This window comes from Lissotriton helveticus, chromosome 1_1 (genome assembly GCF_964261635.1).
Source record: "Lissotriton helveticus chromosome 1_1, aLisHel1.1, whole genome shotgun sequence".
NCBI lineage: Eukaryota > Metazoa > Chordata > Amphibia > Caudata > Salamandridae > Lissotriton > Lissotriton helveticus.
The window spans coordinates 607,196,533-607,216,169 of NC_136057.1; the positions used below are offsets into that span (position 1 = coordinate 607,196,533).

Consider the following 19,637-nt stretch of genomic DNA (forward strand, 5'->3'; position numbering starts at 1 on the left):
AAGCCATTGTCATTTACAATGCCAATAGCTTAAACTCTCTCAAACGCAAGACCTATTGCATTGCAAATCCGTTCATGCTATAAAAACAAATGTTTAAGCATTAGTAGAGAGAGGAGGCAGGACAACACTGTTTCGGAAAATAGTGCTTGGAGACTTTAATTAAAGCCTACCGAGTAACAACACACTTTTGTAAAAGGAGGTGTTGTCATGGAAGGTTACAAAATGTAATGAATACCATTAGGTCTATGGAATGTGAATGAGATCTATAGAATGTCTCATTTTTTAGAAAACTACGGGTAAGTGCAATTGTGAATGGATAGAACTGAGCACTACATAAAGTGTGTGAAGCTTCTTAGAGAAAGGAACAAGCCTGTGACAAACTGCCGCTGCTGGGACCTCTGAAAAAGAAAATTAATGAAAATAATGAGCGGCTTGAGATCAACTCAATGACAGTGAGCAGGGAGTGGCTGAGTGGGGGTGGAGGCGTAGTAGGGTCAATTGAGGAGCTGGACCGGGTAGAAAGAAAATAATCTGTAAAATATTAAAAAGGGGCAAGTCAGTAAGGGGAAAGTAAGGGACTGTTGGAGCAACACAGAAGGCTTGAGGGGGTGTCAATGTAAATGGGACGCAGCACACAGGGGACAGAGCAAGAAAACATATACACTCTCATGAAATGCTGGAAGAAAAAGTGAATGCTTCCCTGATGTCGGCCACAGAAAGCTACAAGTCATTCAATTAAAAGGATGATACATAAACTATGATCCAGAAGTGGGACAAAAACAAGAAGAGGAAGGAAAGGCGTTAACTATGAAGCAAGCAAATGAGATTGACAAGAAAACCAACAAATCATAACCAATGGGTTTATCCGAAGACCATTCCAAGAATTGATATTGTAAACAATAGGAAACGGGACAAAACTGTCTGTAGGCCAGACCTAAAAACTACCAAACCAGGCCTGATGGTGACCACCAGTCTTTGTGTTAGTCAGTTCCTTATTTTTGCACTAAATGTCCAATAACATTTACGGTAACACCACTTTTGTCCACAACGGCATGGTATTAGTGTGTGTGCGTAAGATGTGTTTGTAAGCTTGTCCCTGGTGCCATTTCACTACCCCCACCATCCCTTTTGTAACAAACCTGCTTTTGTTACCCAACTCCAATTAGAGTGGCAGTAACACCTGTCTGAAAAGATCTCACCGTTCAAAGTATGCACCGTAGTTTGAGCGCTTCAATGCCTCTTCAGGGGTAGTAAGCGCTATTTAATACAATTACAATGTATATCTGTGCATGCAGGACCTCGGTGCTCTTCAACAAAGTCTAGCCATGCGAGCCAACACGTTTGAAACAATTCCAGTTAAAGTATTTATTGATATGAAACTAAAATGGGTAATATTCACACTTATGCCTTCCATAAAATATACATTGTGCAGTCACCAGCAGCAGGTAAGCCATTACTGCACAAGCACAGCAAGACTTGTGTGCTTTGTATTCCTCGGGGTGTACTTGTCACTGATCGCCACATTACATCTCTCCCCGGGCTCGCAGCATCGATCTGTCACTGGGATTAGGGAGCGAGAGAGGGTAGAGTTGAGAGACTTCCTGGGACATGAATGTGTCACAGGAGTCGAGGAGATGCCAGAGGGTGCTGACACGAGTTCATCCGGCTGCCATTCCGATCCTGTAACTGTTTGTGTATGCTCATGTAGCGCTAGCAACGGCCGCTCCACAGGGAATTCAGCACAATTACACAGCCTTGGTGTTTAAACTTATGTGGTATTACCACAAGATAAATCACACCATATCGAGAGCAAATTGAAGTTTGTGCAGGTGATGAAAAACAAGCCCCTGATACGTAATTTACTCAATAAAAGACAGGACAAGGTTAAAGCCCTGCCAACAAACTCTTCCAGGAACAGATGTCTCCTTTAAAGGTTTAGCAATCATCCGGAATCAATCTCACAGCCAGAACTGCAAAAAGATGAGCTAACTCTGCGATTTCAAATGTAGAAAACCGCGCTCGTGCTATTCCCAGGTTGACGCTAAATGTGCGGGAATGTCAATATTGTCGGTGTTGGTAATGCAATTACGGAATTTCGTATTACTGCACCTAATCAGGCCTTTTGTAATTGAGAATGTAGGTGTTATGATCACCAAACTAACAAGCCCAATCTGCCTAAAAACAAAGCCCAAAACCTAACTATTACCCTACTGAAAAAAACACCCAAATGACGGTCGACATCGAAAATTGCTGAAAGCCTAAAAATATAACCACATTTGACCCAGTATTAAATTTTTTGTTGCATCTTTAAGAAAGCCTTTTATGTGAGCATGTCTTCACCTTTAAAATAAACAAGTTGTAAATTATATAAGCAACATGTATTGAATGAATGTATTAACTGTTGGATTAATTAAAATCATTACAGTAAACGAAGCGGGGGGCATGGCGCAAGACATACCCCCAAAACAACTGTTGAATTAAGAGGAGGAGGGAGGATAACTGCATTTAAATGTAATCAGCTATGATGCCGAAACTACACACAGGCAAACACAAACAGAGCAGGAAACCAAGAAAAAAGTAGTCCCTCACAGAACAGATAAAGAACTGTAGCTTGATGAGACAGTACTTAGTCCCTATTACAAGGGAGGAACGGAAGAGAAAAAGGAGGGACAATGAGGCAGGACTGACCACTGGCATGCAAGGATTTTTGAAGGACACTGGCATAGACAAATGAAAAACAAAAGCAAGCATTGGGTGCAGTTGGTACTACACAAAGCAATTACCACAGGTCGCTAAGAGACAGCGCAAGCGCTCCCTAAGCGCAAGCGCTCCCTAGGCTCAACCTAAAAAACGTGCATTGCAAGAAGAGCTGTATCAGTAGAGCTACAACTTCTCAAGATGTTTCCTTAACAAAAGTTGCATGTTAAGGACACTAGGAAGTAGTGAGAGAATCTCAGGAAGCCTGACACACTTTAATTTATTAACTATGGGCACTATTCCATCCAAGCAAATTTAATTCCTTCATTAACAATTCAAAGCTAAGGAATACCCGATAGACAACCTAGAACACTGTTAATTCTCTCCCAGCAGGTTCTAGTTACAAACAGGTCTTAACATCACACCACAAGAACACTGAAAACGTTGCAGTGCACCAAGTGCTGCCTTTAAAACAATAAAGGTGCAACACACCACCTGCTAAACAGAAGAATGCAACATGTGATTTTAGATGTAAAAGATTACATAATGTTTCACTTTACCATTTAAAAGAAAGTTTGTAAGACAGGATGATGGTCTGCTATTTACATCTACTGGTGAAATTCTGAATGCTCCTGTGCAATAGTGTAATTCTAAAAAACAAATGGAAAAACATATTTTGTAAAATGCATTTAGCACCAACAATTAGAATAGCCATTATACAAACTAATATGTTTAATATTCATGTGTCAGTATAGCATTAAACAGGGACATACACTTTAAAACATTTATATATTAACACATTTCATTAATGTTTTCTGAGAACAAAGGATTAACTGTTGCAATAGAAAGGGGTTTATTTGTTCTGGTTGCATTAGCCATGTCCAAAGTGGAGCGTTGCTCACTTGGATATGTTGAGTTTATTTGTTGAATACTAATAAAGAAATATCAAAAAGATATATATGAAAACATTTCTGCGTTAGACCACTAATATGGATTCTTCAAGACATATATATATGTATGAAGTACTTTGGACTGCACTAACACAGTTACACTTGATTTAATTTCTTTTAATTTCTAGATATTTGGCCTTCATTGCTCAATGTCCATCTTTGTTTTGGGCTTTGAGCTTTGAGTACAAACGGACGTAGAGGTATCTTTGATATCTAAAATGACATTATGTAAACTTTAAAGGTGATTTAAAAGAGGTGGCGAACCTAGAATTTTAACTAGGTACTAGCTACAACTTGGCACTAGGAAATAATGTTCAGTTACTCTGGAACTGATCCATGGTAAACATCTAGACTTTCCACCCACTCCATGGGGTTATTACATAGATATACAAGACCCTCCCCACACCCCTTCCCCCTGAGTGTGATCTGTGGAGCACCACAGACTAACCAGCAGGCACGTCCACCACTTTCAAGCATGCAATGAGCTGTGCATGATCCATTCAGCTGTGCCGCAATCACATCCAAGAACAGACCATGATCTCTCCAGGCAGCAAGAGGCATAGAGGGGGCCAGAGTACACTTCAGAAACTGAAGTAGCAATGGGAAATACAGTGAGCCATAGTGCCGCTGAAGAGGACTTCGCCACCAACATAGGTGTGGAACTCTCACTCACAGCAGCCGAATAGAGCCCTTCGTTGGTAGGCAAGTAAGCTCCAAGCTGGCTGTCACTCCCCCACTCCTCCCACAATATCACTCTTCCTTTTTGAGAAGGGATTTACATCATCAGTAAATTGTCTCACAGATCATTTTTTTCTGTGGCATCAGCTTAACAGGTAAGATGGTCAGCAGTATTTGTAACCGGTGTAATTGTTCACCGGGTTCCTCAACCACATCCAAGCTACCACAAGTACTCTCAGTCAGAAATTACCATGCCCTCTCTCACATCGAAAGCTTTCAGCAACTTTTGCTCAGATTCAGCCTGGAGGCTGGGATTAGATGTTGGTCCACAGTGGCCCTGTCAATGCTCCCTAGTGTCCCAACAGGCATAGATAGTTTCCAGCGCAGTACCATGGTGGCGACAGCAGTGCAGGCAAGGCCAGAACCCCGTATCCAGGCCAGACCAGGGGAACAGACACAGCCAGTAACCAAAGCAAGTGGGCCTCAGCTCCAAGCTCCAAACTGATGTCCCTACGCACTTCATATCCTCAAACACATGCTTACCCAAGCAAGAGAAATGGATCAGATGGATGTCCCAGCAGTGGCTAGATCCTCTCCACAGTGCCATCTCAATCATACTCTGCCCAATGCACCGAGCAAGAGAGAGGGATCACCTCTCACAAGTTAGTATGGATCCCCAACCACTGAACAAAGCAGGCTGAGAAATTACCCAATCAGTTTGGAATTGGTGCAAAGGCTAGTGGAAGCCAGCGATTTTGTCCTTAGAAGGCTAAAGAAGGACATTTAGAGCAGTTTGGTAGACACACACAATCCCATAACTGACTAGTGGCCATCTTGCTCAGCGTCCAGGTCACGCCCCTTCTGTGAACGATTTTGTGATTGAATAAGAATACTTGACAAACAAACACTACATGAATGCCACAGAAACAAGTAGAATGCTTTCCCCCCCAGACTATAAATTACCAAAAACACTCATGATGGCTTCAATCTACTCACCCACACTATTAGTCCTAGGGGTGCACCATTTTAATGTTACAGTTTCCTTCAATCCACCTTCTCTGCCATTACTGTTTCCAATATGATCTCCAGCTATAATAAAAAGCAAAACGTGCTCAAAAGAGGAAATACAAATCAAGCATTTAAAAACGTACAGAAATATTTAATGACTACCCTCAAGCTACCGTGAAAAAAAGTCTAATACAATTTTTCATCAGTTTCATAACTAAAAAAAAACATGCTGAAAAACAATAACATTTATTTCCTATAAAAAAATGCTATTCACCTGGAAATTAACATTAGAAAAATAAGTGTTGGCAAAAGGTCTAGCATTTGTTATGTTACATGGTTGGCAATGGTAATGCAACTTTGTGTGTGGTGCCCCCAAGCTGTTTTAGAAAGAAAATCCCATTACAAAAACGCAACATTTTCACCTACAGTGTAGAAGATAGGAAGAGGACCGTTCTGACGAGCAGATTAAATCTGTACATTCAAAACGGAGTGCTAAGAAAAGGGTCAGAAGATGAAGCTTATGTTTTAAATAATGAACTAGAAAGGCATACCCAGCAAGTTATTGCATAGTGCACATTTGACCCAGTATTAAATTTTTTGTTGCATCTTTAAGAAAGCCTTTTATGTGAGCATGTCTTCACCTTTAAAATAAACAAGTTGTAAATTATATAAGCAACATGTATTGAATGAATGTATTAACTGTTGGATTAATTAAAATCATTACAGTAAAAAGCAAGAACATTATTAAAAAGCAGCTAAAAGACAGTTCCCCTTAGCCCCTCATACTTCACTCCTCTTTAACCGCATTGCTGCGGCGGCTATTCCACCGCAGCGCTAAGGGGGCGGGGCGGCCGCGCGGCGGCCGCATGCTGATGACAGAACCGCTCCGTCATCAGCCGCGGTTGGGCTGTGCTCATGACGGAGCGGTTCCGTCATGGCCCCACCCGCTCAATAGAACGCGCTGCACAGGCGTGGCGGCCGGGCCATGACGGAACCGCTCCGTCATCAGCACAGCCCAACCGCAGCTGATGACGGAGCGGTTCCGTCATCAGCATGGAAAGGGTTAATAACCTTTGACTTTATAAACGTCCGTGGACCTTTGGCACATTTGTAATAGTCCACGGAGTTACGTATGTTTTAATTTTTTTAATAAAACAAATATGTACTGGAGCTTTTAGGTAAGGAGGGAAGAACCCTTGATGCCTGTCGGGGGCCACTCTGCCTCCTTCAGCGTATTATAAAATGTGGCGTATTGTCACAGGCTTGGGAATGTCTTCTGATGCCTCGTTTAAAGCAATCCTGATCAGATACGTACATTTCCCCAGTCTTGCTAGGTTCATTGTCTTTAGTTTCGTGAAGAATAAGGCCGAGGCTAAAGGGCTTTGCCCCACTAGCAATAAATATTGGGCGAAAAATGTGCCGACGTACATTTTTCAGTTTAGGGCAGCAGCACAGGAGGTGCCGCCAAGATTCTTTATGGAAGGAAGATACTCTGACCTCAATGTTCTCCCCCTGGCGTGCCCATGCTGGATTAAAGTCATTAATGGGTAACATGATAAGTCTCATGATGAGAATTTTCCTGCGGACTTGTGACGTCAGGGCCTCATTTAAATAATGTTGAGATTTTCCCAGAATATATGTTATGCTCAGTGCCTCTAAAATAGTGCTTGAACGGAGGAGTTTAGTATCTTGAGTAAAAGAAGTTTCCAAGATCTGCGTGTTTACTCCTTTCTTCCAGGTGGAAAATAGAATTCCCGACAGTAAGAAGCGCGCTGCCTCAATCCTCAGTGTGTTGATGGGGTGGCCAAAGCAGGCGTGCCAGGCTGTCCCTACCTCCTCAAAGACAGATCTCAACTAGTATCTGCTTGAATCCACTGGAGCCCTCAAGATCCTGAGGCATAGCTTTATCAGAGCCCACTGGCATATCAGGTCCGGCATCCAAGGCCGAGCTCCAGTCTCAGTCTTGTTTTCCTGGCTGAACGCAAGATGAGCAGCACTAATTTGTATGCTTTAGCTTGAATTGTATTTAACCCCTTGCGTGCTGATGACGGCCCCCCGTCCGTCATGCATCACAGTGCTTGTGTGCTGATGACGGCTGGGGGCCGTCATGAACCCACCCACTCTTCAAAACGGCCGCACAGGCGCAGAATCGCGGCCGCGCCCAAGGGGTTAATAACTCATCTAGTGATCCAGGAAAAGTCAGATGTCCGTATCTTATTGCTAATAGAAACTTTGCTTTTAAAACGGTCATTATTGGCGCGGCTTAGCAAATGTTTATTCCATTGTCTTAGCAGGTGGATGATGTTGTTGGCCTTAGCGTTCAGATGTTTTCGATGGATGTTTACATTGGCCCTTTCTGAGAGCCAGACCCAAGGTAATTGTGTGCCAATTCGCAGATCACCCAGGGACCATTTAGCTTGCCTTTTCAGTTGATGTCTCCCGAACATAACTGCCTTGGACTTTACTTGGTTAACTGTCAAATAGTTGGCCTTATTAAAGCGATCCAGCTCTTGCAGGGCTCTTTCAAGGTCCACTCTAGCCTGGTCCATTAATATTGCATCATCTGCATGTTGCAGAACAGCCAGCTTCGCACTTCTCAGCATTGGGGCTACTAAGCTGGCGCCATGCAAGGCGGATCCCAGGTCTGCAGTAAACAGATTGAACAGGAGGGGCACTAGCACGCAGCCCTGATTGAACCCGCACACATGTTTTAGGTCATTGTGTTAGCGCTTGGTGTGACCCACACCCAGGTGTCCTCATAAAGCAATATTATTGCATTTAATAATTTGGGTGGGATTCCCCAGCTATCTAATTTCCACCATAACCTTCGGCAATCTACTTGATCCAAGGCTGTAATATAATCAATAAAGCAGCAGAACAATGGAAGCAACATGTGTTAAGGACAAACTAAAACAAAAAAACAGACAAGGGTGATTGGAAAATATAACTAAAATTAGCAGCATACGCTCCCTAAACAAACAATCCATAAAACAGCAATCATAATTAAGCATTTTCAGTACAATAAATAAAAAAAAAAATAGAAAACACAGCTCTGATTTACAAGCTACATATCATATAATCCCTACTGCAGACTACTCGATGCCCTTCGCAAAGACCTAATGGGAACATAAACGGGTCAATGTAACCAACCATAAAATTAAAACACATGAAAGAAAACGGCTAAGGAAGCAAAGTGCACAAACTTTGTAATGCATATAGTACCTTTTAAAAAAAAAAAAATGTTGTCATGTATTTTACAAACAATTAAACCGGTCTATAGCTAGACCTAAGACACAGAAGTGTGACCCTGCAAGGAATCTATTCATCAGCCAAATCTAATAGAACGGAAAAATATTCTTCTTTTAGGAGGAACTATAGACTAGAATAATTTTGCATATAGATCGGTAGAACAGCTTTTTCCCTATTAGTAGATCTTCTGCTGGCAAATAAACCCCAAATACTTGACTGTGACCGAGGAAACCTTTGAACTCTGCTGCGACAGTTCAGAGGAATGGCTTTCCTCTACAGCTCAGCGGGTGTTGTGGGCTGTGGCCCAATACTCAAAATGCTCTCTGCAACAAAGTTCATTTCAAGGAAGGAAACGCCTGTTGTGTCCAATGTATGCCGGCACTGCCTTGAGTGAGGCAACACATTGGTGAAGAATGCACTATGCCATGCCGCACCAACAATGAACCATATTTCCATTAGTCCTTGAGTTCTAACATAGTTTGGCACTAATGACAGCCATCTTAGATCATCAGGTATAACTTTCGTCTTGTCTCACAGCATCCTAACTAGGTAAGCATGGTAAAATGTTGTTATAGATCCTCTCCCTCACTAACGACCCCGCCACCGCCAGAGCCAACCTGCACGAAGGGATGACAGAAGTAGCCAAATGGATGTCGAACAGCCGCCTGAAACTGAACTCAGACAAGACGGAAGTCCTCATCCTGGGATCCTCACCCTCCGCCTGGGACGACTCCTGGTGGCCCCCCGCCCTGGGCAGCGCACCCAAACCAACTGACCACGCACGCAACCTGGCTTCATCCTGGACTCCTCCCTCTCCATGACCAGACAAGTCAACGCCGTCTCCTCGTCGTGCTTCCACATCCTGAGAATGCTACGCAAAATCTTCCGATGGATCCCCACCGAGACCAGGAAGACGGTCACCCAGGCCCTCGTCACCAGCCATCTGGACTACGGCAACTCCCTCTACGCCGGAACCACCGCCAAACTCCAGAAGAGACTCCAGCGGATCCAAAACACCTCAGCACGACTCATCCTGGACATCCCCCGCCGCAGCCACATCTCCGGACACCTGAGAGACCTGCACTGGCTCCCGGTCAACAAGAGAATCACCTTCCGGCTCCTCACCCACGCACACAAAGCCCTACACAACCAAGGACCAGGATACCTCAACAGCCGCCTCAACTTCTACGCTCCCACGCGCCTGCTTCGATCGACCAGCCACGCCGTCGCCGCCGTCCCCCGCATCCGAAGAGCCACCACAGGAGGAAGGTCCTTCTCCTACCTGGCCGCCAAGACTTGGAACTCCCTTCCGACCCACCTCCGCCTGACCCAGGACCACCTCGCCTTCAGGAAGCAGCTCAAGACCTGGCTGTTCGAGCAGTAGCGGACCCCCCCCCCCCAGCGCCTTGAGACCCTCCGGGTGAGTAGTGCGCTATACAAATGCTCTGATTGATTGATTGATTGATAGCATGGACTTTGCAAATTGGGTTAATAATTTATTCTTGAGCGTTTACTGGTGAATGGTTTATGATTACCAAAGAGTATTCCGAAAACTATTTCATCTTTGCCAACAAACCATTGAGCTATTTTGACCATTTGACTTAGTGCGCATAGACACTTTCAAAATTGCTTGTATATGGTTTTTTAAATATATTTGTATTGGTTTTCTCTTATACAACTGTCATATTACACACACAAAAATAGCAGGAGGTGCAGTGTTCAAAAACACTTTTATATATATATATATATATATATATATATATATATATATATATATATATATATATATATATATATATATATATATTCTGATTCCAGATTTGGTACAGGCATATCAAGTATATTCATTAAGATAGGCGGTCCATCTGATAGTGGGTGTCATGCACACCCCCGGTGTTGTCCTAGTTCTGTTATTTTGAAACTGCGGGTCTCCCCGCATTTATAATTCCGTAATACCCCAGCCATGGATTCTATATTCTGTCAAATTTCCTCAGACACCCTTGTACCTTGTACGTCACCTTTACCGCCCATATATGAGTCCATCCCCATTTTCCATTCATGTAACGTGTGTGGAGTTGATGCCCCGCAGTGTTTTGCGAAGACTCTCATCCCTACCATTATTCCCAGATTTGTAAAGAGTAACTTGGCTCTGTTCAGATCTATCTCTGTGGGTATTCCCACCAGTAGGTATTTGGGGCCCATTGGTAATGGTGCATCTAGTATGCGGTTACGTTCTCTGGTGAGGGCGGTCAAGTAAGCGGTGATTGCCTTGCATTGCCATAGTGTGTGGAGCTATGTCCCCCTTTTAGTGTGGCATGGGAGGCACTGAGGTGTTGCTGCTCTTCCAAAGGTCCTATCATAAAATGTCCTATGTAGGATCTTCAATTGTATCAGGCGGAGACAGGCTTTTATCGCCACTTCCCTGGGATGCATCGGTTCCGCCTTCTTGTCTAGGTCTTCAAAGGGCCCTAGTTCTCCCTCCCATTTAGCTCTTAGGTTTACTAATGTGTCTGGTTGATTATTGATTAGGGTCTTATAGGTCAAGGAGATCGCCTTTTCTCCAATTTCCCCCATAAGTAAACTTCCCTCCAACGGTGCATATTCAGGCATTGCCTCAGTTTCAATCTGTTGTGTTTTCCAGGCGTGAGCAACCTGTAGGTATTTATAGCATTGTGTGGAAGTTAGTTCGAACTGTTCCAGTAGAAAGTCGAATGAAGAGATAGCCCCTCCCTTCAGTACATCTCCCCCTTTTTAAATCCCCAGCATGTCCTAGTGCTTGAAACCTTGAACCTTTGTGAATTCCATTAACCGTGTTCCAGCTCATAATGGGAGTCTTCTGTGTCACACAGTTATCCCAGTGCATTCCCATTTCTGCTTTTTTCCGTGCATCTATCACCACTTACGTTGTCAGGAGTAGTCTTCCCCCCATAGAGGTAGTGAATATGAGAGTAGGAGCCAAACTGAGTTTGCTCCAATGCATATGTGGGGTGGTCCCTTGGGGAGAGTTCCCAGTCATTGATGACAGCGATGTGCGCCACCCAGTAGTAGGCTCTAATGCTAGGGAGGGATATGCTCCCACGCACTTTTCCCCATACATCAACATGACAACCCTCTTAACTGTCCCATGGTCTCACTTTTGGTCTCCCCTGAAGTTCGTCCAATGAAAGGTAGAGGCAGGGGGGGAAATACAGAGTGGAACAAAAACAATTCTACATAATAACAACAACAAATGAGTAATAAAGTGGGGGGGCGCTGTCTCTTGCTCTTTCAGATCTGGAATACTGATAAAGTTGTAGTGTCTTACTTGTCGCTTCCCATCCTACAGTGACTAAGTATTAGTATCCTCCATCTGCAATGTCAGACTTAGCATTTTGATCTGATGGTGCAGAAGGTGGATTTTCCATGTTCATAATAGTTGTCATAAGTGGATATTCTAGCTCCAAAGCTGTTGAGTGGCCAGAGTTTGAGTCACCTGTTTCATTTCCTTCATAGTCACCAGACTTGGTTACTTTGGGGCCTTTGCTGTGAGCAGTTCTTCTTGTATCTGCAGACATTCCGGATCTTGAGGTACATTTCTCCTGTAGCTGTGTGGATTTCCATTGTTTTGGAGCACTTGAAATCTCCTGCAACGCTTTTGCATCTGCCTGTTGCTTGGGTCTCGATTCCTGCTGCCAGTCTATTGTCCTTTCCCGATCGGAGAGGGGGCTTTTCCTCTATCCAGGCCCATGCTTCGTCTGGGGTGTGGAAAAATAGAGTTTTCTGTGGGTTTTTTTCCCTGGAGTTTTATATAGCGCAAACTTGACCCCACAGTGTCGGGTATCAGAGCACTTTACATTAGCATTAGTTGCGTTACACAAAGTCACATTTACTTTTGTTAGGAACGGGGAGATTAAGTGATTTGCCCAGAATCACAGGATGTTGAGCGTCATTGCGGAGACTCGAACCCGGTTCCCCAGATTTGAAGTTGACTGCCCTAGCAGTCATTCCACATCCTCTCCCCAAAAGGTTGAAAAGGACCTTAAGTTTAGCTGGGAATAGGAGCATATTTCGCATGTTCATTGCTCTGAGTTTGGTCTTTACCGAGTCAAATTGGCGCCTTTGGGATTGTACCTCTCTCGATTAGTAGGGAAATATCATTATTTTAGCATGCGCATGTCAGGGTTCTCCCAGTTTCCTCGCTTCTTTTAGGATCAAGTCTCTATCTTGAAAATGTAGAAACCTAGCAATTAGAGGGTGGGATGGGGCACCTGCGAGAAGTTTTGCGCTGAGTGCTGTGTGTGCTCTTTCTATCACAAAGCATGATGAGAAGCCAGCCTCTGGGAAGGTGTTCTGTAGCCAAATTTTCTAGAACTCTCTGGTGTCTGAGGCTTCAACTCCGTCGGGGAATCCCACGAAACGTAGCCTGTTCCTCCTCGCGTGATTTTCGGCATCGTCTACTCTCCACACAATCTCCTTCATCGTGGCACTGAATTCTGGGGACTTCCTTCCGCATGTTATAGGTCGAGTCTTCTACCTCTGAAACTCTACTTTCTGCCTGTGTCACCCTCTCCGATTCTTGGCGCAGGAGAGTGACCTCTTCGCGGACTTTCCCTATTTTCCCTTCCAGAGTGTCTCTAGCAGTGTGGATAGCTTGCAAGATCATTGCATTGTCAGAAGTTGGGGGAGGCCTGGTATCTTGCTCTGCCAGAGGGGCAATCCTTTTCGTGAATTTACCCTGCCTTTGCGTTTTGGGTTCTTTGTCCCTGGCCATGGTTGCGGGTTCGTATAGCGCAGTGTTCCAGGGGCTGCTGGGTCATCTCTCAGTGCCTTGACGCGGCGATCCCTGGGGCTCCCTCCATCTCCCGCTTTTCTCACTCAAGATATGGAGGTCGCTGAACTTTGCGGGGTCCTTCTCGGTTCCTCTGGTTATTTCCTGTCGGAGAGAGGGCGTCGGGCCACTATTTTGTGGGGCGGTATCCATGGGACAGCAGGGCGGAAGCAACAGAGGGAGGGCCCACACCACCAGCGGTGTGGAGAAATCTGTTGTGCCAGACTGTGCTCCGGGCCTTCCCTTTCTCCCCTGGGGCCACACGTGTCTACAGTCCCCACAATGTCTGCTTGTGCTGATACTGCAGGCCCCTCTTTGCATTGGATCACCTGGAGGTCTGCAGTGATGTTGTGCAGTGTCTTGCGTGCTGGGGAAGTCAGTTCTTTGCTGTTGGTCCAGCCGCTCCTGGATGGCCTATGCCCACCTCAGGCCTCCTCGTCCTTTAATTCTTTTGCGGCAATAGTCTCTGCAGATATTTGGGTCTTCGCCTCGGAACCCCCTCTCACCTTCCGTCAACACCAGCAGTCCACACCGGTCTTCCCAGGCAGGGAGGTGTCTGCTGGATCGTCAGGCAGGGAGGTGCGTGGGGGGTGTGGGAAGTCTTCGGACACTCAGCACCCTCGCTGCTCCCAAGGTGGCACAGATTACTTGATGCCGGTCTCGACCCAGCTAACACTCCCCCTTCTCCAGGGGGTCGGTCGTTCTTCCAGACCCTGGGCGAAGAGAAGTCCACTGGGCCCTCAGGGGTCCCAACCACTCGGGATCTCCACTGCACTCCAGAGCGACCCGGAACATTGGAAGCAAGCCTCGGCCCAGCGTTCACTCTTCGTCTCTGGGACTCAGTCTCCTCTCTGGGTTCTGGAGTTTATCTCCCTCCGTATCGCTAAGGCCCGCCCTCACTTGCCAGTTCCCGTAGTCAGGCGGGTTGTGTTACCTGCTTTACGGCACAGAGCAGCAGGGACGGACCCCACGCGGCATATGTCCAGTAGTCGTCTCAAGGGTTCCAGCTGCCGGTTCAGTCCGAAGTGGGCAGAAGGGGCCACCTCGGACAATGGATGTCGCAGGAGCCACCCATCTAGTATCAAGAGTTACTGCACCAATCTGCTGGCAGTTGATTAGTGCAGTAGATGGAGCCAGGAGGACAGGCTCAGTGAGGGATTAGCATGTAGGCTGGTGTAGCTCATGTTCAGAGCTGCTATTTTGCCATGCTGGTGGGCACGCCCCCAAATTGCTTGTATTTGTATTCTTCCGTTAGATAACAAGAAGAATCTTGCTTCAAGACAAAGATTACTAAGAAAACGTATATATGATTATGTGTAAGGTAGAAGGGATATTGAGCAAGTTATACATGCATTGCTAATTACAGGTGTCACAAAATACAACAGCACACTTCTTTTCAGTTATGCAATAGACACAATAGAACAAAAGCATATTGACATCCGAGTGTGTATATTTATGAAGTTAGAGTTAATTACCTGGGCAAGAGAGGAGGAAGGTTGCATCATGGGCGGGATGAATCTAAATTTCGTCAAGCTTAATACAGATAAAACAGAGGTCATGGAGTTTGGGAATGGTCTATCTATATGGAATCAAGCATGGTGGCCAACTGAGGCAAGTAAATTGCCCCCTTCCATCCACAAAGGCGAGAAACCTTGGAGTGATGTTCGACAACCAGTTCAACTTTGCAGGACATATCAATCGCCTGACTTCCTCATGCTTCTTTCTATGAAGACTATGTAAGATTTTGCCTTATATTCCTCAGGAAAACGGTAATAGGTGCATTAATTCTCTAAAAAATAGACTAGGGCAACGCATCATTCTTGGGTATTGACAAGTATCAGACTGCTAAATTGCAGTCATTGCAGAATGTTGCAGCACGAGTATTACTTAAAATTCCTAAATATCACTCTATTTCCCCTAGTATTAGGCAGTTCCATTGGCTCACGATTCAGCAACGTGTTGAATTTAAAGCGCTCTGTTTGGTACATAACGGTACAAAAGGGGGTGGTGATGGACGGAGCATTTGAACCAATCAAACCCTCACACCCAGTCAAAAGATCTGGGTTTGATCCATCACCGTTCTTTAGCCCACTCTGCCACCCCAGTTCAGACATGGCTATATGAAAATCAGTCTGACCCTGTGCCTCATGGGAACAGTCCAGCCCGAACTGCCAAGCCATGCCTTCCCTGGACCGGACCGCGATACAAAAGGGGATGATGGACGGAGCGTTTGAGCAAATCAAACACTCACCCCCAGTCAACTGATCTGGGTTTAATCCATCACCATTCTTAAGCCCACTCTGCCACCCCAGTTCAGACATGGCTATATGCAAATCAGTCTGACCCTGTGCCTCATGGGAACAGTCCAGCCCGAACTGCCAAGCCATGCCTTCCCCGGACCGGAAACAAGCTTCAGAGGACCGGTTTCTGGCATTACAGCCGTCTTCAGCCCGGCTTGCTTGAATCCAGTGGCAAAGTGAGCAAGGGACTCACGTCTGAGCATACCCTGCCACACTTATGGCGGCCAAAGCGGTACAAAAGGGGGTGGTGATGGACGGAGCATTTGAACCAATCAAACCCTCACACCCAGTCAAAAGATCTGGGTTTGATCCATCACCGTACTTTAGCCCACTCTGCCACCCCAGTTCAGATATGGCTATATGCAAATCAGTCTGACCCTGTGCCTCATGGGAACAGTCCAGCCCGAACTGCCAAGCCATGCCTTCCCTGGACCGGAAACAAGCTTCCGAGGACCGGTTTCTGGCATTACAGCCGTCTTCAGCCCGGCTTGCTTGAATCCAGTGGCAAAGTGAGCAAGGGACTCACGTCTGAGCATACCCTGCCACACTTATGGCGGCCAAAGCGGTACAAAAGGGGGTGGTGATGGACGGAGCATTTGAACCAATCAAACCCTCACACCCAGTCAAAAGATCTGGGTTTGATCCATCACCGTTCTTTAGCCCACTCTGCCACCCCAGTTCAGACATGGCTATATTGAAATCAGTCTGACCCTGTGCCTCATGGGAACAGTCCAGCCCGAACTGCCAAGCCATGCCTTCCCTGGACCGGAAACAAGCGTCCGAGGACCGGTTTCTGGCATTACAGCCGTCTTCAGCCCGGCTTGCTTGAATCCAGTGGCAAAGTGAGCAAGGGACTCACGTCTGAGCATACCCTGCCACACTTATGGCGGCCAAAGCGGTACAAAAGGGGGTGGTGATGGACGGAGCATTTGAACCAATCAAACCCTCACACCCAGTCAAAAGATCTGGGTTAGATCCATCACCGTTCTTTAGCCCACTCTGCCACCCAAGTTCAGACATGGCTATATGCAAATCAGTCTGACCCTGTGCCTCATGGGAACAGTCCAGCCCGAACTGCCAAGCCATTCCTTCCCTGGACCAGAAACAAGCTTCCGAGGACCGGTTTCTGGCATTACAGCCGTCTTCAGCCCGGCTTGCTTGAATCCAGTGGCAAAGTGAGCAAGGGACTCACGTCTGAGCATACCCTGCCACATCAGTCAACACATCAGTCAACACAGGGCTAGTTAGGTTCCCAGAATGCAAATAGCCAGATGGGGAGGGAAAAGCCTATCCCACAGGGCAGCCAAACTCTGGAACAGGCTGGCGATTACCATAAGGCTACAGCATAATAGGCATCAGTTTAGGAAAATGGTCAAGACTTGGCTATTCCCTCCCAAATAATCTCTGTTACTGGGCCAGAACAACACACGTACAAATACTAGGAGTCCAGAGGGAAGTGCAGAACTAGGTCGCCCTCCACTCAGTAATTCAACAAAAACAAATAGACCTAGTCCTTTAGGCAGTTTTTCTTCTAGACCTGTGCTGAGAAGACGTCGAACGATTATTCTCCACTGATAAAAGTATTGAAGGGAGAAAAGACCACACTCACCGCCTGGGAGTTGTGACTTGATATTAGAAAGTGGTTTCTCTTGAACGGTATGAAAGAAAAACTGGCCAACTAGCACTCAAAGCACAGTGTCTTTGGCAGTGGCCGCTCAATATTGTTTGCCCTGAAGAAATTGCCTGATAAAGACCAAGGCAATGAAACATGTCGGCTGTAAGCAGAGTGCGAATCGATAGGTAGTATTCGCATCTCTCCTTTTTATGTTTATGTGTTTACTGTTTGCAACAAGAGAATGCGAGTAAAAGGTCTGTGTATCTTGTTTGCACAGTAGTTTTTTTCGTTATATGTTGAATGTTGTTAGTCCTTGTCACATATAAGTTTTGTGTACACTGCACCATTCACTGTCTCTTTTCCTTTGGGTTTCGGACACGTTTACGTTAAGCTAGGTGGCACCGATGATGAGAACAGGGCCATCCTGGTGAGTACCAACCAGGGGTCCCATTGGTGGTGCGCCCGTGAGGTGCCATCTAGCTATTCACATTTTTTCAAATGTTGTCCTTCTAGTGAATGTATGTCCTGTGCTGTTTTGTAATGTGTTGATCAGAGTATGGCTATCTTTTATCATGGCAATAGACTGGAACACGGTAATAATCTCTAGAGTTAGAGGTGTAGCTGGAATGATCATTTGACTATCCATATGTGTTCACAGGTCTAGAAGAAAAACTGCCTAAAGGACTAGGTCTATTTGTTTTTGTTGGTCCAGAACAACACACCACAAGTCCTTTCAGCTCCAAGACGACACAGCATTTGTGCGCTCTACAAATACTATACTTACGTACTTCTCAGAAACCTCCTTTGGGAGGGCGACTGGACAGTCCGGCTCGAACTGAAGGACTCTTATCTTACAGCCCCGATCAATGCGCGTCACCAATGATTCCTCCAGTTACGTATCGGTGGTTCAAGTATTCAGCTCTTCCCTGTGGACTTTCTTCCGCCCCCTGGTGTTTAACCAAGCTGATGAAACCCATCATAGGGTTCCTGCGAACGTGGAGCAAGCATTTCATAATTTACCTGGACGATCTTCTGATCCAAGAGAGGGATCCCCTTCTACCTCACCTCAATATGAGCATTTCTCTACTTCAACAGTTGGGGTTTCTCTTGAATGTAAAGAATCCATGTTGAGTCAGTCACGTTAGTTTGGGTTCCTAAGTTTCCAGATCGATACACGGATTGCTCAGTTATTGTTACCCGTTCAGAAAGTCAGGGACATCAAGCGAGAGTTGAGATCTATTCCGTCCAAGAGCCAGGTATCATTGTGGCAGATTGCTCGAATGGAGGGGCTTCTTGCTTCCTCTATTCAAGCCATCTTCCCAGGACCCCTTCATTACCGGACTCTCCAGCGCCTCCAGATTCACCATTTCTGGAGGGGTTTGTCATATTCGGAATTGGTTTCCCTGACTCAAGAGACCCAGAGAGATCAACCGCCTAGAACTATTGTCAGGTTTCTTTGCCATCTGGGCTCTATCTTCGCAGAAGTTCTCGGGTTACATCCTTCTCCGGATGGACAATGTGTCTGCTGTTTGGTATGTCAACAAACTAAGGGGCACTAGATCTCGCATGTTGGCAGAGATTGCCAAATACTTTTGGCATTTTTACCTTCAACTCAAGAATCTCTGCGGTCAGGGAGGCTGCTTCAACACAGTAGCAGACTGAAACTCCAGGTTCCAGATGGATCTGAGCAACTGGAAGCTTCATACTCTTCAGGGGCTTAAGTGTTTGTGGGGCCCTTGTCAGGGTGACCTGTTCGCATCACGCCCCAACTTCCATATTTTGGTAGTTGGAGGCTGGACCCTCTGGCCTTAGAGACAGATGCTAACCCTCAAGACTGGAGTCGTCTGAGCTTAATATGTGCCTTCCCTCCATTTCTGATGATTCCTCGGATTGCGGCTTAGGTGACACTTCAGAGTGCAAACTTGGTTCTGGTGACCCCAATTTGGAGAGCTCGGTCTTGGTTTCCAACTCTGATGGAATTGTCGTCCGACTTTCCTATTAGTCTTCCTCCCTTTTGGGACCTCCTGAATGATCCCTTGTGACGAACTCGCCCTCTTGTGTTGCAAGGGTGTTTACATATCATGGCATCTTTCAGGGGACATTTGCAGCAGACTGAGTTCTTCATCTCGCAATCCTGGTCTTCCAACACCCATATTGGTTGGTGCAGTCCACAGCGTATCGATCCCGTGGGGCAGACTTATCTCATGTAGTACACTATATTTACACTTTGGCAGCAGATGCAGTGGCTTATCATTTAGTTAACAACTTTTGTTAATCCATTTTCGCCGGCCATCTGATTAGATGGGAAACCGGTCAGTGAACACATGCCGAGT

At 45.8% G+C, this 19,637-nt stretch overlaps 1 protein-coding gene across 1 annotated transcript in view; it reads right to left on the reverse strand.

Annotated features, from left to right (window-relative positions):
- The window catches only part of INTS13 (integrator complex subunit 13), a 402,986-nt gene that overhangs the window by 225,644 nt on the left and 157,705 nt on the right, over positions 1-19,637 (reverse strand). Inside the window, exons 9-10 of the mRNA XM_078674120.1 lie at positions 5,322-5,414; positions 3,258-3,347 (exon numbers count right to left, since the gene is read on the reverse strand). Coding sequence (XP_078530246.1) covers positions 3,258-3,347; positions 5,322-5,414 — 183 coding nt within the window. The remainder of the gene's footprint in view (positions 1-3,257; positions 3,348-5,321; positions 5,415-19,637) is intronic.